Consider the following 20,956-nt stretch of genomic DNA (forward strand, 5'->3'; position numbering starts at 1 on the left):
CTGAATATCTGTGTTGCTCTGATAATCTCAAGAGGCTGGGGTTTAGGCTGAGGAAGATTAGTTTTAGAAATCCTCTTTTAATTGCTGTGAAGTCTAGTTTGAATAATGTGCAGTAAGTTCTGCCTTTGTTCAAAGGATTGGCAACTGTAAAACAAAATTATTCAAGTGTTTAACATCTTAGATCTTAGAGTAGGTACAAGTTTCATATTTTGTTAAATATGTAGTGCCTGACCACTAGTACAACCACTGTTCTTTATTTTACCACCAATAATTATTTACTATTTGTAAAGGCAACTTTTCATACTATTAATACTCCAATATATTTAATTTACAAAAGTATTTCTTGGTTACTATGATACAGAAAAGAAGTGACTTTATACTGGAAGAAGTTTTTTATTTTTGATTTTATGTATTCTAGTTGAAGCTGCCCATTCTGGAATGTTAAAAGACAACAGCAAACAGATAGTGTGGAGGGGTTACTTGGTATGTACTTTGACAATCTGTTGATTACCTTTTGTATGTGTTAAACATTCTGTACATTTTTAGAAAGTTTCTGTGCTGTTCTCTTTTCATAACTCAGATGTAGTAAAAAGTGAAAGCTTTCAGAGTAACCTTTATTGTTATGTGAATTATTCTACCTTAAAATGGTCTTTATAACCTGTTTTCTTGTTTTTAGACAACAGACAAAGAAGTTCCAGGTCTGGTATTAATGCAAGACTTGGCCTTTCTTAGTGGATTTCCAGCTACCTTCAAAGAAACAAACCAGCTACGAACAAAACTGCCAGAGAGCCTGGCCTCTAAAGTAAAACTGGTAAGGCTCTGGGGGAAAGAGTGCCTTAGTTGTACTGGTCTTTTGGAATGGCCCAGGTGCAGAATCCCACCCACCTTGGAGAGTTGGGATATTTCTGAGAGTAATCTGGGCCATTTTGTGTGTTTCTTCCCTGAGTAGTGAAGAGTTGCAAATAGTGACTCAAAGAGTTGCCTGCAAAGGACCAGTTGTCCGTTCTGTGACTGCATGTTCTCAGGCATTACATTTGCTAGCCTGCAGCTGATTAAAAGGCAGCCTTATCAGTTTCTCTCAGCTGTAGAATTCTAGATCACTAGCTTGTTTAATGTGACTTTTCTTTATGTAGTTTCTTAGCTTTTTTCTTCCCTCTTAGCTCTCTTAACAGTAACAGCATTGAATGCTGTATTTCTCTCTGCCATGTGCTCTGTAGGGTCTTAAACAAGTTGCACTTTGGCTGGCCCAGCTGCAAGGCAGCAGAAAGCAACTTGTGTGATTGCCACTTGGTGCCTTCTGTTCTCCCCTGCTATTTGGGCACCTGTTGAAGTTTCAGTAAGGTTTAATGGATAGGTGGAACCTCAAGAAATTTGTTAAAATCACTGGCTTTTGTATTAGAGAGAGATGTGATTCGTGGGGTGGAGGCCAAGGAGTTTGTGGAAGAGGAGGAGTTAGCAGGGTAATGGGATGGCAGTAATTTGTTCTCATTAGTCTGATGTACACCTGTAATACGGGCTAATTCACTTTGTGGCTTGTTCTTGGTGCTCAAATGAGCATGAAGTCCTTTTCCCTTTTCTTTTTTTTTTTTTTTTTCTTTTGGTAGGCTGGGCTAACAACTCATGTACTCTGTTGCAGAAATTATCTTGTGTAATTCCTTTCCTAGCTGGTCACACTCCAGCATAATGCAATCTGAAATTCTTTCTTGTCTCAACTTGTGTTAGCTGACCTGGGGCCTTGCTAAAGGCAGGAACCTTGCAGAGTAAACACATTTGTGCCTCTCTTGCTACATGCCCTAAAACAGATTAATAGAGAGAGTTTTTAAGCACTTATTGAAGCTTAAATAGGTATTTTCTTTTGACTTTGCATCTCTAGTGTCACAGCAGTTAAATAACAGAGGATATTCATATGGTTCATTGCTGTCCAGATGAACATAAAGGCTGCATCTCTGGGGTGTCTTAGATATGTTTCCCATCTCCTTGCATGTCTTTATGGAAGTGACATCCTGTGCCTATTATCTTTTTATATGATTTTTCCTTACCCTTAGTTGTGTTTTTAAATTTGTCATTGGTCATGTGTCATCTATTTGTGCCGGTTCCCTTTTCCATGATGTGTTATCTAAGTGTTGCCACTGTGAATGTTCCTAAGAGCTCCTCTTCTGCAATTTGGTTAGGCAGATATAAACACTGTTAATATGTACAGATATAAATTGTGTTTATCTGTATAAACACAATTTTTTCTCAGGTATCCACAATATTCTGTGGTTTTCTTTCCAGTCATCTTTGCTGTCTATTTCTTTTCCTGGTGGATGCTTTATAGCAATTAGATCAGGATTATTATACCCTGTGTGGTCCGAGCAGTGAATTCTTTCCCGACCCATCCTTATTCTTGATAGCAGCAATTCATGTATGTTGTGAAGAAACTTGTGTATGTGAGGGTAAGAAATGTTTTATTTTCATGCATAAAGGATTTTACATCAAGTGTGGATGTGGCTATTTCCACAGAAGCCTTTGGTAGGTTCTGAGCTCAGAGTCAGTTCTTCTTTCGGTGGATATGGTAGGTAGGCAGTAATGGTAAACACAGCCAAGTGTGGTTTTCTTCTCACCAAAGGGAGATGCTAGGTTATTGCTACAGTTAAGTAGAAAAAAAGAGTGATTATTTACAGTCTCTACTAACATTTGCAGCACTTCCTCTCTTGTTATCATTTCTGGAATCTCTGAAGTGATGTGAGATGCTTGGTGGAGAAGAGGAAAGTTGCACCTGAGCTTACACTAGACTTTTGTCTCATAGATGCCCCCTGATCCTTAATGGGTTTCTGTGTGCTTTAAGTGGCTGTGTCTTACTTCAACACCACAAGTAAAGAAATAATAATAAAAGCTTTGAACAATGCTGCTGTTAGAAGAGCTGAAAGGTGAGAAAGGAAGGAGTGTAGTTATTGGTGCATTTGTGTTCTATGTTGATAATGCTGTTTTGGTTGGATTGCTTTAGTTTGGTTTAAATATCTTCTAAATCCAAGAAAGACCAGAACTTGTTCACCTAGACAAGAAAGTGCTTCTAAAAATTCAAATATCTGAGCAAAGCAGCTGAGCTCAACTAGAGGTGATTAAAATGTGAAGATTCATGATATAATGGATCTATTTTCAAGGTGAATTCTGTCTGTTAAGATTTTTTACTTATGAGCTGCACTCTAATGTAATGATAAGAAAGTTTATTTCAAGATGAAAATTAAGTGGCAGTGTGTCTGCTCGTCACATTTGTTGTTGTAGGTCGTGTGTTATGACAGATGAAATTGAAAGTGATATTTGACAGCTTTTTATTGTCTGTGTGTTCTTAAGTGAGTGTTAGGAAGCCACTAGATGGAGGTGTTACTCTGGTTGTGCTCAGCTGATGGCTGAGCTATTTCTTTAAGACCTTACCTTGGACCTGTATGTGAAGAACAACCAAATATTTTATTTTCACTTCCCCCCTGCTTCCAGCCTTAACTACATTTCTAAAGGAGACTATTATTCAGCCTAAAGAGATGCTTGTAACTTAAAAACTACATTTGTTTAAGAACTTGGTTTGTTTGCTTCTGGGTTTTTTGAGACTGTCATGCTTACAGTTTCTCACTGAAATGGTACAAAGTAGTGTACAAAATTCTTGTACAAAGTTGATTTTTTCCCTTCAAGATTTAATATCCTGATTGCTTCAAGGACAAACTAAGAGCTTGTAGCTCTCCCTCTTTGCAAAATATCAACTCCTTTAATCCACATGAGCACACGCATACATAATATAGAGAAGTTAGAAACTTACGAATGTCTTAATGACGTTGTCTTACTAATGGAAGTAAATCTACATGGGAACTGCAGGCACATTGATACCTCACTGGAGGATGTGGGGTTTGGGATCCTTACTGCTGCTCATCAGTGTTTCTGGAGCAAACAGGTGGCTCCAGGAGATGGTGTTATGATCACCCAGATGTAGCAAGTAAACTTTGTAGAAAAAACCCTAAGGCATTTCATTAGTTTTGACTCAGAAATGACCCTCCTACTATGTCATCTTAAAAAGACCATGAGACATTTGTAAAGACAAGAGTGGTTTATATTTGTAAAGCTTTTTATAACTCTTCAGCATATGCTTCCTTTCCCTTGCTATGTAGGCATATGAGTTTTCCCAATATCCACACTGGAGTGGGAAAAGGGGAGCTTCTTATCTCCTTAATAGTCAGCTATTGGTCATTAAGAAGATAAGGTTTAATAATTTAAGGACTGGTTAGGAATCTTAAGTCCCATCTCAGACTCTTGAGGCAGGGGTTAGCTAAACTCTGATGCTGAGAAATGGAACATGTTTTTCCACTGCTTCCTGTATGTGCTTGGAATATTATAAATTAAAAACTACAGCATACATGCTATGTTAGTGGGGGGTAAATGTTTGTTATAAATCTAAGTAGGAGTTTGTAGTACAGGTACTCATTTTGCCAAGTTTGGGAGCAAGTTAAAGAGAAACTAAATGTTCTCACATGCTTTCAAAGCTCTAACATGGTAATATTTTTGGTTTGTTGTATGTATGATTTATGAGAGAGATTCTAAGGGACTGTGTGACACTGTTGTATTGCTAAATAAAGCACATGCCCAGTGCTGGCAGCTTTGCAATCTGCAGCATTTCAGTGCTGATATTTTTGGAGGTTGCTGCCTGCAGTCCGTAACCATGCCTCAGCCATTCAGCTACTGAAGCCATCCTTTCCACCCATAAGTTCAGATGATTCCCTGGAAGGTCTGAGATTTATCAGATTTTTCTAATGACAGGCCTCATAAGTCAGATTGAAAGATCTCAAATAGCATATGAGTCAAAGCATCAACAGCTTTAAAATGTCACAAGTGGAACAGCTGGTCTTGCTAAGGGAAGGGCTCCTAACTCTGGGACAAGTGTTGTTTTAAAATGAGCAGAAAGGATCAGATTTAAAAAAAAATAAAACCACTTAGAATTGTTATGATGGGAACTGTGATGTTTTTGGGTTTTTTTGAACATGATTATTCAAATTTGATAGCTTATGAATTGCATTTACACTGAAAATTTGGTAGAAGTGGTTGTCTTATGTTGCCTGAAGGAACAAAAATTAAGCATAGCATCAAATAAATATTAATGATTAACTGTGTTTATTCTTAATTAGACTGTTGAATGCACACACTTGGAAAATCAAAGTGCAGTCCTGCTTTTAGCTTGATTGGGTCTGCTCATCTTACTCTGTATGGTAAACACGGCATTTATTGGGTTATGCCATATTTTGGGGAGCTGCTTTGATGCCCTATGATCTGTAACCTACACTCACTGTTAGGGTGTGTAGTGCAAGCCCTGATCCTGTGCATTATGAGATCTGATATACAGACTTACTGGTGGCAGGAGATGAAAACAGCCAACAGATCAAACAGTCCACAACTAAGAAATGACCTTAGCAGCACATTGGCAACCAGCACTAAGGGCTTGGAGACCCACATAGATTAGCTCTGGAGCCCTTTGTATCTCAGATTTCAGAGCTGTAGGTTGAACTAACTGTAAACCATTCTGAATGTTTCACACTTCTGACAGTGACAATACATCAGTACCCCAATTTTCTGGGAAGATCATTCCTTGTTTAAGATGGGGGGAAAAAAAGGACAATTATTTCCATCACATAATATAGTGTTGATAAAACATGAATTCTGTTATTGGAGTGACAGAGAATGGATGGGGACTTACTATTCGTTTACTCCTGAAATATTTAAAACATGAAAAAGTTTACCATTGCTGGATCATTGTGTAAAGAGACATTTAGTTTGCAAAATGAAAATTAAGCATAACGTATCTTTAAATGTTGTTTAGTTCCCATTTTACTACTTCTTTTTGTGTTTTCATGAAATTGTAGCTCTTTAAAAGCAGTGCTTACTAGTCATTCTTCTAAGTAACTCTAGTAAAAATAATACAACAAAAAGATGGAAGAGTACTGCTGGAGTTGTTTTCTCTGCTTGTATAGTTGCAGCTCTATTCAGAAGCCAGTGTGGCTCTCTTACAACTGAATAACCCCAAGGGTTTCCAAGAACTGAGCAAGCAAGCAAAGAAGAACATGACTATAGAAGGGAAAGAATTGACACTTAATCCTGCTTATTTGCTGTGGGACCTCAGCTCTGTCAGTCAGGTGGGTAAATTCTCTTACAGCAGGTAAATGCTACAACATTTTACAACTGCAAATAGAGGCTAACTAGTCAATGACAAGGAACATGGGATTTTTTCCAGAGGCTTGGAAGTTTTAAGAATCAAATATTTATTAGCTTGTAAGAAGATATCACAAGAACACTGTCCAGTTCTCAAATAAGTGGGAAAGAAGGATCAAACACTGTGATACTTAATTTAAGTTTTCATGTTCTCTACTAAGTGAAAAATGTTGCCCTCTGCATATATTCTGATAAAACTGTGTGTAGTAAAGTCCTGAAAGGCTTCACTGATCCTGACTGGCATATAAGCAGGCTTCTTGTGTGGGGAGATTAGAGGGTTTTTTCAACAAACATGATTGTCTTGTTCCCAATATATTTCTTAAACATTTTTTGCTTTGCAGCATCATTTATGCTGAGGAAATGCTAATGGCTTCTCTTTCAAAAATGTTGTAGTCCTGAAATGCAGATGTCTGTAAGAGAGGAGGTTTACTTTAAATGCTTCTGATACAATGAAGGATGTTTGGTTTAAGAACAGAAAATTAAATAACATGGTGTCTGTTTCAAGATAAGATATTCTTTAGTCTTTGGGGTTTTCCTTCTGCTGGAATTTAATTTTTCACAGTAAATGTCAAGTGGCATTGTTAGTGTGCCCACTCCTGAAAAGCTTGTGGTCTGTCTTTATATCCTGTGGCCTGGGCTTTTGGGGAATTCTTCCTCGTTAATACCAACCCTGAGCTCAAGCTTTATATTTCCCCATGTTGAAATTGGGGTTTATTTTGTGCATGGGTACCTAGCCAATGGCTGCTGGTGCTGCTAAAATGTTTTCAGTCATTACTGTTTTGTGAATATGAAAGCTGCATTACTGTACGTATTAGAAAACTTATGTACAGTGTGAGGAATCTGCAGTGAAAATGGTAATTATTATACAGTCAACTATTTTCTTGAGTTTTCTCTTTAATTTGTGCTTTAGAAAAGTTCCTTTTAGGCAGCCTTACTTGTTGGTTTTAGGAGAGGTCATTAAGCTCTCATAAAAGTGAAAAGAAACATGTTCCAGTGTCCTAAACCTAATTTTGTTACCTAACTGATAAGTTTCTAACTGAACAGTTTTCTGTTTAATAAAAATATATGGAAACATATGGCTATTTGATAATAAATATTAGGCTAAGTTCTGTTAATTTTCTCCTGCTTAAATTCTTTAAAATAATAGAGCAGGGGATAATTGAAGAGCAGCTACATCATGACACTTCCAGTATATCTATATTAGGTGACATTTATATACAGCTCATGATGCAATGAACTTGAGACTGGATTTCTGAAAGGTGATGTTACTGGTTTGAAATGTAGAAGGGGGTGTTTTTCTGCTTCATTTCTCAAGAACTTCTTTCAGCATGGTCAGCAGACATCCTAATGATACCAGGTGCTCAGCCAGTGATGTCAGAACACTGCATTGTTCACCTTGATAATTTGGAATAATGTGGTTCTTTATAAGAATAATGGTTATTATCAATGTACTTTTTATTTTTTAATTTTTAAGTCCTGAAGTGCTTATGCACCCATATGCCAAAACACACTATCCTTACCTAGCTGGATCAGAGCTTTAGTGCCCTATTTAAAACCTAAGAAAAGATTTTTTTTCTTTTTGTAGTCCAAGCAGGATGAAGATGTCTCTGCCAGCCGCTTCGAGGACAACGAGGAGCTGCGCTACTCCTTGCGGTCCATAGAGAGACACGCGCCCTGGGTGCGGCACATCTTCATCGTCACCAACGGGCAGATCCCTTCCTGGCTTAACCTGGATAATCCTCGCATAACTATAGTCACACACCAGGTAAAATTCAGCAGCACTGCCACTCTGAAAGGGCCAGCAAAGATATCCAATGCAGTTATTTGGCTGAAGGTGACAGCCTCTTCCCTCTTTCACCCAGGGTTTTATCATGCATATCCTATTTGTGCTGAACAGATAGCTGAACATATATCAACCCTGTATTTAGTACACTCTTTCAAATATTGAGGCTTCAGCTAACATATACCCAAGTCTAATTTCCTTACAGAGTCTATTTATAAAAACCTGGGGAGAAGAAAATGGAATCTGAATCTATAAACAGTCTCTCAGAACCAGTAATAACCTAATAAGCTTGTGTTGAGACAGGATGGATTACAATTACTGTAACTAGGAAGATGGCTACAAAAAAAGTAGCTATGCATTCTCAAAATGTTATTTAAAAAGGGAAGAGAAGTCCTTCAAGCTTCCTGAATAAGTGAAACCAAATTCTCTAGGAGCATATTACAAATTGAGGAGTAATTTTGGTATCTGAACATGCCATAGGAATTCTGCACAACCAAAGTGCTAAAGAGATACTTACTCAACTTTTCTGCTGTCTGCTGGTGAAGTTACTTGAAAAAGATGGAGCAATCCTGACTTATTGAATGCTGCAACAGGTGCAATTTGCTAGAAATTTTGTGCAGCTTGAAATTAATGAGAATTATAAATGTGTACTCTGAGCCTGGTCCAGTACTCACTGAAAGAGGAGTGTGAGAAAGTTCGTGACTTTTTGAGCAATCAGATGCAGTTTCTTAGTTAAGCAGAAGAACTGAAAATGGTTTTGTGTGGGGAAAAAATAGATATTCAAGTATTTTTTTTCTCTGCTTTGAATCTTTTTTCTTTTGCATCTATCCTCATTCTTAATATTTTTTTTAGTAGATAAGTATCAAGTATTTGTGTACCTGACTGAAATAGTTTTTGGTTGTTGGGGATTTTCTTCTTTTAGGAAATATTTCAGAATGTGAGTCACTTGCCTACCTTCAGTTCACCAGCTATTGAAAGTCATATTCATCGTATCAGTGGCCTTTCTCAGAAGTTTATTTATCTCAATGATGATGTTATGTTTGGGAAGGATGTTTGGCCTGATGATTTTTACAGTCACTCTAAAGGTCAAAAGGTAAGCCTTTATGACAAATTATTTTAGCAGAAGTAGAATTTTTCTTCTCTAACGATAAAAGTCAAAGGAATGCTGTTTTGAAAGGGAGAGCACTAACTCCCCCTTTTATTTCTAAAGGTTCATTGTATTTAACTAGACAACTGTTTGCTGGTTCTGGGTGTAGAAGGCTCTTCTCTGTATTCATATGTATGCTGTGTTTGTAAGATTAATTTTTCATGTTCACTTCTACATTAGTGTGGTTATAATGGTTCCTCTGTCATGATTCACTTTAGTTTCAGTGTTATTCTCTAATTCTCTTACTCCCTGTTGGAGCACTGGTAAGACTGAAGTGGTGTTTGGCAGTTGCCAGTCCTCCTTCCTTGCAATTTTTTTTTTGGTGGGAAATACTCAAAACAAACAAGAATTGTCTTTTCTGTGGGAACACTGAGGTCAGATGACATTTAAACTGGTCCTAAGTTTACCATTAATTGCCTCTGTTTAGACACCCATAATATCTTTGCCCAATTTGTATATAATCATATATAGGTATATATATATATATATACACAATGTATATAATTGCTAAAATAATATATATTGTTCCAGGTTTATGAGTGTAAATTAATTTAGTCTTTCAGTAAACCCATTATCAACAACTGGGGTTTAAGCAAGGAAAGCAGGCTGAGGAAACATGAGCTATAGTTATGCATACACACTCTGGCTGCCAGCAGAATTTTCATCCATTAGCTTGATCTACAAGAGTGACATGGAGGAAGAAAATGAGGGTTTCTGTATAATTCTTTCTATTAAAGCAGTGGGTACACAAGGCACCAGAGATCAATGAATTAAACATTTTATGCAGACAGATGTGCACACAAATACAGAAGGGTTGGGCAAAATTAGTTTAAGCTACATTAAAATAACTGTTTCAGTACCTGGGGATGTCAGGAGGCTTTTAGTTGTTTTAAATCTTTAAGGATGGAGGGATATAACTGCAAAACCATATTGTTACAGCATCTTTATTGTTCTTTAGTTATTCATCCCAGTTGTGATGATGAAGTCAGCTTAGGTGCGGTGTTGTTTGTGATAACCCAATCAACAAGTGCTACTGTAGGAAAACGTGCTGCTAAAATCTTTGAAAGAATAAATTCTAAAGGAAAATGTGTGGGGTTTTTTATGCCTCCTCAGTTGAAAGAACACACGCGTGCACACTTTTTTTTATCCTGCCAATTCTTAGGATTATTTAAGTCATAGAGGATGAGATGCTTCAGGGATTATGTTCAACATGTGCTGCTTATCTCATGACTGGTTAGTAATGAAGAAACATTTTGAGTCGGGAGAATGCGTGAGCTGCAGAGCTGTTTCAGAATTTAAGTTCACCCTTCCTATCTGAGAAAAGAGAAGATATTAATTTTAATTGGAATATGGTTTGCAGAAGTAGATTTGGGAAGTTCTGCTTTCCATTTCTGCATGTTGCTGCTTTGTTCTGTCTGTATGGCCTTGGGTATTCTTCAGTTCTTCCTTCCCTTTGAAAGGGATAACATTTACTTCACAACAATGGGGTTTAAATTCTATTTACAAAGTTCTGTGAAATCTTAAGGCACTGCACACAGGGAGACACTACTGTAAATCTCCATATTCAAAGAAACAAGCTCAGTTGACTTCTATTTGCCACCTTGTCTCAGACTTTAATGTTGTTTCAGGTGTACTTGACTTGGCCTGTGCCAAACTGTGCTGAGGGATGTCCTGGCTCATGGATTAAAGATGGTTACTGTGATAAAGCCTGTAATAACTCAGCTTGTGATTGGGATGGAGGTGATTGCATTGGTAAGACAGCAATGTTGAATTTAGGAAAAGTGAGCTGTTTGTTTTTCCTGACAGGAATAAGTCTGTAATTTGTCTTTTTCATGTAACTGCAGTATTTGCCTCCTTTAGTAATAAAAAAAGTTGGCTTACAGATTAAAACCTTATTTCTTGCAAACTACAAATTTCTATGGAAAATGACAGGAAACAATAGGACATAGGATAATAATTCTTTAGGTATTAAATTTGACTTGTTGAATGGAGGGGTTTTGACATTTAAATTATTATATATTAATATGCTAAATATATTAAGTATATTAATTATTATAATTATATATAATTACACATTATATATAATATACAAAATACTTATATTATAATATTATATTACTATCCAATAATCAACACTATATTATAAATAGTATTTTATATACAATATTTTATATAATATTATTTTATATATAAGCTAAATAATATAAATAAATATTATTTTATTATATTAATATAAAATAATTGATATATTAATATATTAACTTATTTATTAATATACCAAGTATTATATACTTGGACTCCTAATCCATATAATGGATTGTGAAGCTGCACTATTAGTTCCTAGACCAAATTTTCAGGACTGCAGTGTAATAAAATGAAGTGGTACTCCCAAATTGAGGAAGTGATGCCTTTCTAGGAGACTGCAAAAATCAAGACTGCAAGCACAAGGAGTAGTAAATCAGTTTTCTGCCTGCATTTTTGAAGTTGAAATATGTTGGCACTTAGGAAACAAGTGAAAAGGTTATCCTAAGCTTCTACACTGAGTGTAAAATCTGTAGTATGCACAAACTCTCAGAAGTCTAATTAGGATTTGCCCCTTTTTAATTTCATTGATGATTGTTTGGTCTTCAGTCTAGCTTTAACATGGGGGCCTTAATGTGGCTTTCTTCAGTAATTTGAAATTCTTACTTCTGGTGGGTGTGGTTTTTCTCTTTTCTCTAGGTAACAGTGGGAGTAATCGCTATGTTGCTGGTGGAGGAGCAGTTGGAGGCATTGGGAATGGCCCACCGTGGCAGTTTGGAGCAGGAATCAGTGGTGTTTCATACTGTAACCAAGGCTGTGCTAATTCCTGGCTAGCAGACAAATTCTGTGACCAGGCCTGCAATGTCCTCTCATGTGGATTTGATGCTGGTGACTGTGGCCAGGGTATGTAAAAAGTATTGCTGATGAGCTTCCTGTGGGGATTTTCTTGAAGTGCCTGACCTTTCCTGGTTCATCATTACTCTCAGACTGTACAATGTCTGTACAAGATGTCCTGTACAAGCATCTTTACCTGACTAAGGACAGCTGAATTGATGATGCCTGTAGCAGTTAAGAAGTTTCAAGAACCTTTCTAATGCTGACAGTGTGAGTTCAAGTCTGGCTCTGGGCTCTTGCCAAAGGCTGCTTTGAGTCACAAGTGAACTTGTCTGAAGTTCATTTTGATATGAAAGATTATCAAGGATGAATAAAGTGATTTAAAGTGCTGTCTGGCATATGCAGGAGAAGATTTTTCCTCTTTGGAAGAGCAGAGGCTCCCCTGTGTTTCAGCTGGGACAAATGTGTTTCTGGTGATTCTGTTGCTAGCAATGAGGTTTTGTTCCTCTGGGAGATGACAGATAATCTGTGTTCTGATGTGAGAGGGAAAAGTTCCTTTCAATCTATCTGATTTTGAAAAATTCAAATCAAGATGCAGCACTGTAGCAGCGAACTCCAGCTGTTATAACATTACTCTCCTAAAATGTGGCAGAAATGAAACTGGGGCAAGTTGCTTATGACTGATAGATAATTTTAAGTGAGGTGATAGTAAGACACTTTAGGCTCTTCAAGTAGAGATTGAAAGAGTGGTGAATTATCCTGGCTTTTAGAATTAGCAGGGGAGCGTCTGGTAGCATTACATATCTGAGTATGTTCTAGTCATCCATTACTGAAGATAAGTGAGCAAGAAGCTGGAAACTAAAGTGTTCTTTCACAAAGCTGTCTCCCTGTTAATATAGTGACTGTATCTGGGCATATTACTGTTAAAAAAAGAGTGAAAGATAAATGTTACACTGAAAATTGACATTAATTTGTTTTGTTTGTTGTTTGGGTTTTGCTTTTTTTTTCCAGATCACTTTGAGGAAATGTACAAGGTGATGCTTCAGCTTAATCAGACCTACTATGTTATTCCCAAAGGTGAATGTCTGCCCTACTTCAGCTTCAGTGAAATAGCCAAGAAAGGAATTGAGGGCTCATACAGTGATAATCCAATTATCCGACACGCTTCAGTTGCTAACAAATGGAAAACTATCCACCTGATCATGCATAGTGGCATGAACACAACTGTCATCTATTTTAACCTTACATTCCTAAATAAAAATGATGAAGAGTTTAAAATGCAAATAGCTGTTGAAGTTGATACTAGGGAGGAACCAAAACAAAACACAACTTCCATGCAAAAATCTGACTCTGATTTTAAAAGTGTAACTTCAGTACCAGAAGCTGAAATGATATTTGAGGATATTCCAGAAGAAAAACGCTTTCCAAGAGTCAGGAGACGTAGAAATGGCACAAAAGAGAGTGTACCTGAAGAGTTGATAATCCCTTCAGTAAATGTGTCTCTTCTTCCTGAAGATGTCCAACTAGAACTGCAGAAACTGGACTTAAAACTCCTAAATGGTGATATAACTCAGAAAGGATATAACCTATCCAAGGCTGCTCTCCTGAGACCTTTCCACTTTTTAAGCACAGCAAAGAGTATTGTAGGCCTGGAAAAAAAGGGCATGCATAATCATTCAGAAGATCAGAAGAACCAGAGCAGCTGGGAGAAACCTTATAAAGATGTAAATGATGACAAAATAAAAAGAGTAAAAGCAAAGGAAGAAGTTCCTTTGAGGCTTATGGGAGCAAAGGGGACTGTTGTGACAATGGGCACAAATATACATATTTCTAAAGTACAGCCTAAAGCCACACTTCCCTCCCAGAGCATGGGGAAAAGAAATGAAACTCGAGAAAAAGTATTGAATGCACTCATATTACGGGAAACACAGAAATCAAAACATCCTGGGAATTTGAATACTGGAGAAGACACACAGGGGATGGAAGGAATAAAAGAGCATGAGCAGGTGGATGCAAATATGAAGGAGGGGCCAGTGGGGAGAAAATTACAGTCTTATGCTGGGAGTTACCAAGGCTTTTTGCCATGGGAGAAAAAGAAGTATTTCCAGGACCTTCTTGATGTGAGTATCTTAATGTCATTCCTTACTGGAATAGTTGCATCTTTCTGCATTTATTGGAATGTTGTTCATATGATTTATACATTTGAAGTGTGCTTTGCTTTTGAGGCAATTGCTGGGATTTTTTTTTGAAAGATACCTTTCACATAAAACATGACTTGTTTATGATCTGTGCCTCTCTTAGCTAGGTGGTAAAAGCCAAATAACTATTCTTGTTCTCTTTCTGCTACCTTTTCTTGATCAAATTCATTTTTTGTTTGTTGTATGTTGTCACAGGGCTATTGCTCACACACATAGCACTATAACAGAAAGGTAAATTTTGTTTTGATTGCATTTATGCAATTATGGATTCAGGTTTAAAAAATGCAGAGAATAGGTATAATGATAAATAATTAAATTCTAATAGTTAAATTGAAAGTCTGCAAAGAAACTGCTTATCTAGATTGTGTCAAGAAAATGTATAGGAAATTTCCTCTGCTTCTATCCCAAGTTTTTTGGCAGTTTTGAAAAGCTCTAGAAGACAAGATGTTGCACTTCAGTTGGTAGCAGCTGCTTCACCCCATTTCACATAGAAAAGGGCTGTGTTTTAAAAATACCCTCCATGTTTATCTGAGATTGAATTCTGCATGAAGAATCTTTATATTCATAGGATTTCAGTTTATCAAATATGGATGAATAATCTGCAAAAAAAGGCAGTATTATAAATAAATCTGATGACAAATAGGGCCCTAAGTGTGTGTGAGGTGTCAGAGCACAAATATTATGGGAAGCCTTTTATAGAGTAGTTTACCTCAAAGTATGAAAGCTTTAAGGGAAACTTTCTTTTATTGCTTTTTAAAGGAAGATCTAAGAACTATGAAGAAAAACATTAAAAAATTCTCTTACCAGTTTCAGGTATTGAAAAGTTGGCAGCTGGCTGAAATATCATTTTTTCTGAGTCTAGCGTTTTCTGACTTTTTCAGTAATGTAACCTAGATTTATGTCTGTCCTGCTCTTTAGGAAGAAGAGTCATTACTCAAACAAATGTCATACTTTACTGAAGGTAAACATTTTGGAAGGCAGCTGAAAGATACATTTGCTGATTCCCTTCGATATGTCAATAAGCTGTTAAACAGCAAGTTTGGATTTACATCTCGCAAAGTCCCTGCTCATATGCCTCACATGATTGACCGTACTGTTATGCAAGAGCTCCAGGATATGTGAGTGTGCTTTTGCTTGGAATAATGTCAAAACTGTGGGAAATTCTACCTTTCTGTTGCTTTGCTGTTTAACACACAATTTTCCAGTGTGTTAATGGCTACTCATAAAAATTATATTTTGGAAAAGGAAATAGGAAGTTTTTTACAATATGGTAGTTGTATATCTCAATACAATGAGGTTTTTGAGGCACTTTTGAAATTTTGGATAAGAATTTATTTTTAGGTAAGGAATGTTTTCTTCAAGAAATTAGGGTGCTAAATGAGTTTTCATTCTTACAGGTTTCCTGAGGAGTTTGACAAGACATCGTTTCACAAAGTGCGTCACTCTGAAGATATGCAGTTTGCTTTCTCATATTTCTACTATCTTATGAGTGCAGTTCAGCCACTGAACATTTCTCAGATCTTTGATGAGGTTGATACAGACCAGTCAGGCATCTTGTCTGACCGAGAGATTCGCACACTGGCCACGAGGATCCATGAACTGCCATTAAGTTTGCAGGTACTCTTTCCTTGCTAAATAACTTTTAGAACAACTCCAGATTTTATCCTTGCTTGTAGCATCAGTAACATTTGGCAATTTTTAACTAGTACCTGGAAAATACAGCATTGTGTTCTAATTATCATTGTTTGGTTGTTTTTTCTGTGGAGCTTTTGGTTCCAGGAGAGTAAAGTATGCAGTTTCAGAAAAATGTCTCACTGCTGTCTAAGTTCAAGAAAACAGTGTGAGTTTGTCCAAAAAAAAGTTCACTGCCGATACTTGGATCCTGCTGTGCTTACTGTAGCTTCTGCACATAGTAAAAGATAGTTCTTGCCCTGAGGAACTTGTGGCCTAAAGAAAGAACTGAGAAAAAGGATATAGCAAGGAAGTCTTACTAGTAAATTGTATGGATAATGTACAAAGACTCATGCTTCTGTTCTTTTAGAGACATGATTTTTGTAGAACTTGCATTCTTAAACATAGAAGTAGAGAGAAAAGTGTGCTGGTTTTTCTTGACAGAGAGGAAATGACACAAACCAATGAAACAATTTGTTTGTGACGCAGGGCTCAAAATTGTTTGCATAGTCAAAACACAGCTCTGCTTTAGTGCATTCCTGGCCTGTACCTTAATCAGAAAATCTTCCTGTCCTTGCAGTTAACTCTTCTGTTTGTTTGCCTGATTTGAGATTTAATATGTCAGTGTTAATTTGGAAACTCTGTATCATCCTGAAATTATTAGTAAAGGTGTGCTCTTAATTTTAAATGAAAATGACATTAAGTCATACCTTATCTGGTCTCAATTAAACTCTGTACTGAGCATTTGCTTTACTTTATAGGGAGTCCCACTGACTTAGCAGTTACTGAAATGGGATCTGCTGAATATTAAGTCTTCAGTGGACAGTAGCATGGAAACTTACGCAGTTAACATGAAATACATTTGTGCACCCTGCATTTTTAGAACTATGTCGGTGAGGAAATCATTAGGATTTTAAATTTTTTCCCCCTTTCTTTCTGTTAGGATTTGACGGGTCTAGAACAAATGCTAATAAATTGCTCTAAGGCTCTCCCTGCCAACATCACTCAGATCCATGTTATTCCTCCAACTCAGGAAGCATATTATGATCCAAATCTGGTAAGAAACATTGATCTTAAAAGATGCTTATTTTCTTTCCTGAGTATGTATTTACTTTACTTTAAAAGCTGGTTTGATTTCTAGAAGGAAAGTATTTACAGAAATTACTACTTTGTATGTACATGAAGTGTTATGAAATGAAAATTTTACAGGCTGCCTCCTAACTTACTAACCCTTAATTTTCTTTAAAAGCAGAGAAAAGCTGAGATTTAGTATGTTATTATAATTGAGATTTAAAAAGTCATCCTTGTTAAGAAAACTTGTTGTTGCAAACCAAAAGATAGGAAGCCCAATACCTCTCTGACTAGAACTTTCTAATAAGTGTTTATCTGAATTATAACCCATGTATTCAAAAAAGCACTCTAAAATCCAAAAATTTCTGTTGTACAGAGATTGCCTGTCCAGTTTTACTGGTGGCCTTTGTCAGAGAAATATCAGACAGCTGTCAAGTTAGTTAGAATTTATGAGTATTTTACTGAGAATGAAGTTGCAATGTTTTTGCTAAAAAATAATTTGTAAAATAGGAAACTGTGATGTTACGCACCATTATTGTTTTGTTTTTTCCCTCCACAATTGATAAAAAATCTGTAGCTTTTGATTCCAGAAGAGTAAAGTATGCAGGCCACTCCAGCTGTAATACAAGTTTTCTTACAAAGTACACCTTTACAACACTGTGTAATCTTCAGTAACCCATAATCTAAACAGTGTTTTCTTCCAGCCTCCAGTGACCAAAAACCTAGTGACTAATTGCAAACCTGTGACTGACAAGATTCGTAAGGCTTACAAGGACAAAAACAAATACAGGTATGTTGTGGCAGTCCTGTGAAAAGAGATGCTTTGTGTTGTAAAGCCATAGGAGGAGGGATGCATACACACATAACCCAAGACTGAATGTGTGTGCTAACAAGTCTTAGCTCAAGCTATTTTAACAGTAGAACTAAGGAAACATACTGTTGTTAACTTATGTATGTTTCATTGTGCAGAGTGATGTGGTTTTTTTCATATTTTGCTTAGTTTGCTTAGGACTAAATACTTCCATGTTACTTTGTGTCATCTTGGGCCATTTCCTCATTTGTGCTGTACAACAGTAAGCCAGAGTATGTTTGGGTGGCTAGAGAGTGAATGCAGTTCAAGTGGCACATCAAGAAGGAGACAGCCTTCCTGTACCTAGAAGTTGTAAATCTACTTCATACTTCCTTCTGCTGAAGCTTAAAAAAAGAACAGAAAAAAGAAGCATTTTAACTTTAACTACCTTGTGCATTTCCTGTGAGATGGAGGAGTGACACTGGTGTGAGCTTTGTAAGTGGAGGAGGGTCTCAGGTGAGACTTGAAGAAGCCTTCAGGATACTTTCTTATATTAAGATAAGTGAATTGAAAAATATAAGTGTGGTATCTACCACTAGTAAGACTGTTTACCTGGAGTCAAATTATGTGCTTTCTCTTAGAATTCAGATCTATGATTGATAGGTAACCACCAATCTATTAAATCTACAGAGAAGTGATTCTATGCAAGAGCATTAGCTGAAAAATTTAAATGTATCAATAGAAAGCAAATGGCAAATTTTAATGAAGCTTGGCCAGTCAGGTTAGAAATATTGCTCAAAAATATTAAATACAAGATTGATATTTATTGAACCAGACTTTAGGCTGTTTTATTAATGTATAAATATTATTTCAACAATAAGGTTTGAAATCATGGGAGAAGAGGAAATTGCCTTCAAAATGATTCGCACAAATGTTTCTCACGTAGTTGGTCAGCTGGATGACATACGGAAAAATCCCAGGTATCCTGTTTTGTGATTTGTGTGAAGTTGTGAGATGGTTTTAATTTTGTCCTGGTTTTGTCTGGTTTAAAGAGTCTGATTTGACTCTTTAAACTTTTAATTTTATTTAAAAGATAATTTATTATCATGTATTTCTAAACTGTGTGTTTCGGGGTAAGACAAATTTGAACCAAAAGTATTTCTGATTTTTTCTCTCTGACTGAAGCTGACTCATCTCTCTCTTATGCCAGGGGCTATCTCAATAATTAGTTACAATTTTATTTACCTAAAATCTTTGAAAACTTAGAAACTTCAGCTATTTTGAAGCTTTTTGCCTTTCTAGAGGACATACAGTTTATATTGCAGGCAATTTTATTTTAAAGGAAGAACTTTTTGACCTGCTTTATGCAGGTATTTTACACTAGGAATTAGCTGTGGGTTTTTTTGTTACTAAATCAGTTTTGCATATTGATTGTGCTTTCAAGCTCTTTTACTGCATGGAAAGAATCTTGCTTCTGTCTTCAGAAAACCAGTTTTCTGCCAGTTTAATGAGTTTGGCTGCAAGAAGAGGTGTGACAAGTGTCAAAAGGCAGAGCAAGGAGGAAAGTAGAACCAGGTACCTTGGGCCAGGGAAAGTGAAGCCTCTTTGGGTCACAGAAAGCTGTTGGGTAATCTCAGCTGCCTGTAAAGCTATAGCATAATTTGCATTTTTGGATAAAGAGTAGATTCCTACTTTCCTCTCAACATTTTTGCTGGGTTATTTACTCAGAAAGGGAAATGCTAGTCTGGAGGCATTTTGCAGCTGAAGGTGGTTTGTATCTATCACTGTTTTTTCAAAGAGTGCCTTCTGGCTACATAACTCCTGCATTCCTGTAGCCACAATGATCCATTTTAAAAAAAAGTAGGCAGTGCTCTAGCTCATCCTGCTGCTTTCTTTTCCGTCTGTATTTCTTTGTCTGCTGTCTACAAGTTGGTTTTTTTTAAAGGTAGGGGTGATTTCAAGTCTTGTGAGGCTCAGAGAGGCCTCAGCAACATAAGTTTCCCACCTTCAGTGTTCACAAAGTGAGGAGGAGTCGATTTCCTGGGCTCTGTTCCTGTGAAGAACAGTGCAGTACTGTAGTCTTACCTTGTTAACAAAGGAGAGCTGGCACAGTTATGTAGGCATGCCATTTCCTTCTCTTTGCCATGTTTTACTTGCAACAAACCACTAATTATAACTAGTCTCTAAAAGCAGGTTTTTAGTGCTTGTCTTGGAATGAACTAAAAGTGTCATTCACTTACTGATCTCCCAGAAATGTTTGGTTTACACCCTTAAGGCAAAGTGAGTGTTAATTGTCTAGGCATTAATTCTGCATTATCCAAAGAAATATAATATTTGGTTTCTTTTGGATGAATTTAAACAGTCTTTCCATTAGAAATGGGCTAATATCCTCATCAGTCCTGTACTTTGCTGTGTGTAGCAATTTCAGTCTATAAGCAGTATCTCTTTTCCATGAAGCTAAACAGGAATATACACTCTAGGAACAGCTACTGCATTCCCAGGGCTAATGAGCTGCCAGTCAAAGGGATGAGGTCAGATACAGTCCAGAGTTAACTCCCAAAATGCTTAGAGTGTAGCCATGATTGCCATAACCAGCTGTTTTGCACAGTTCCATTTGATACAGGAGATACAGCCTGCTTGTTTTTGGAGAGCCATATTTTATCTTCTCAGATGTAGCAATTTGAATGCCTGGTTGTGTCCTGCATGTAATTGTCTAGAGCAAGGTGACCAATTATGCCAGATGCAGTACCTTGCCATTCAGTGCTAATTCCCTGTGTGGGCTCATAGACAAGCTCCAGAGCTCTGCTTATTTCCAGATTCCTGTACAAGTCTGAGCTTTGCTCTTTGGGGGAGCACACCATACCATAGAGAATACAGCTGACCAGAACTGCTTATTTACAAAGGTTAGCAGTGACAAGGCACGTGTCATCAGATCTGATTTCTGCCTCCGGGGAAAATGTAGGGGTCTTGTATCTCACAATAAAAATAAAGCACACAGCCTTGCCCAAATGTGGGAAGGGGGATTTTTCTTGTCAAGCACCAGGTCAGAGTGGCCAAGAGTACATAGCAGTCTAGCACACTAGCTGCTGCTTTAGTTTCAATTATATAAATTGTCTGTGATTCAACAGACCAATTTATATAATGTTCTCAGTAAACTAAAGCCTAGGGACCAAGCTTTGCCCTCTCTTATACAATCTAATATAGTTATGTTGATT

At 36.9% G+C, this 20,956-nt stretch overlaps 1 protein-coding gene across 2 annotated transcripts in view; it reads left to right on the forward strand.

Annotated features, from left to right (window-relative positions):
* Window positions 1–20,956, forward strand: part of GNPTAB (N-acetylglucosamine-1-phosphate transferase subunits alpha and beta) — a 39,628-nt gene that overhangs the window by 14,028 nt on the left and 4,644 nt on the right. For both annotated transcript variants that reach the window (XM_064737216.1, XM_064737208.1), the window contains exons 6-18: window positions 419–483; window positions 677–811; window positions 5,988–6,149; window positions 7,811–7,990; window positions 8,931–9,101; window positions 10,784–10,907; window positions 11,877–12,080; window positions 13,023–14,131; window positions 15,128–15,327; window positions 15,607–15,826; window positions 16,824–16,937; window positions 17,656–17,741; window positions 18,623–18,721. In XM_064737216.1, the coding sequence (XP_064593286.1) occupies window positions 419–483; window positions 677–811; window positions 5,988–6,149; window positions 7,811–7,990; window positions 8,931–9,101; window positions 10,784–10,907; window positions 11,877–12,080; window positions 13,023–14,131; window positions 15,128–15,327; window positions 15,607–15,826; window positions 16,824–16,937; window positions 17,656–17,741; window positions 18,623–18,721 (2,869 nt within the window). The remainder of the gene's footprint in view (window positions 1–418; window positions 484–676; window positions 812–5,987; window positions 6,150–7,810; window positions 7,991–8,930; window positions 9,102–10,783; window positions 10,908–11,876; window positions 12,081–13,022; window positions 14,132–15,127; window positions 15,328–15,606; window positions 15,827–16,823; window positions 16,938–17,655; window positions 17,742–18,622; window positions 18,722–20,956) is intronic.

This window comes from Zonotrichia leucophrys, chromosome 1A, assembly GCF_028769735.1.
Source record: "Zonotrichia leucophrys gambelii isolate GWCS_2022_RI chromosome 1A, RI_Zleu_2.0, whole genome shotgun sequence".
Taxonomy (NCBI): Eukaryota; Metazoa; Chordata; class Aves; order Passeriformes; family Passerellidae; genus Zonotrichia; species Zonotrichia leucophrys.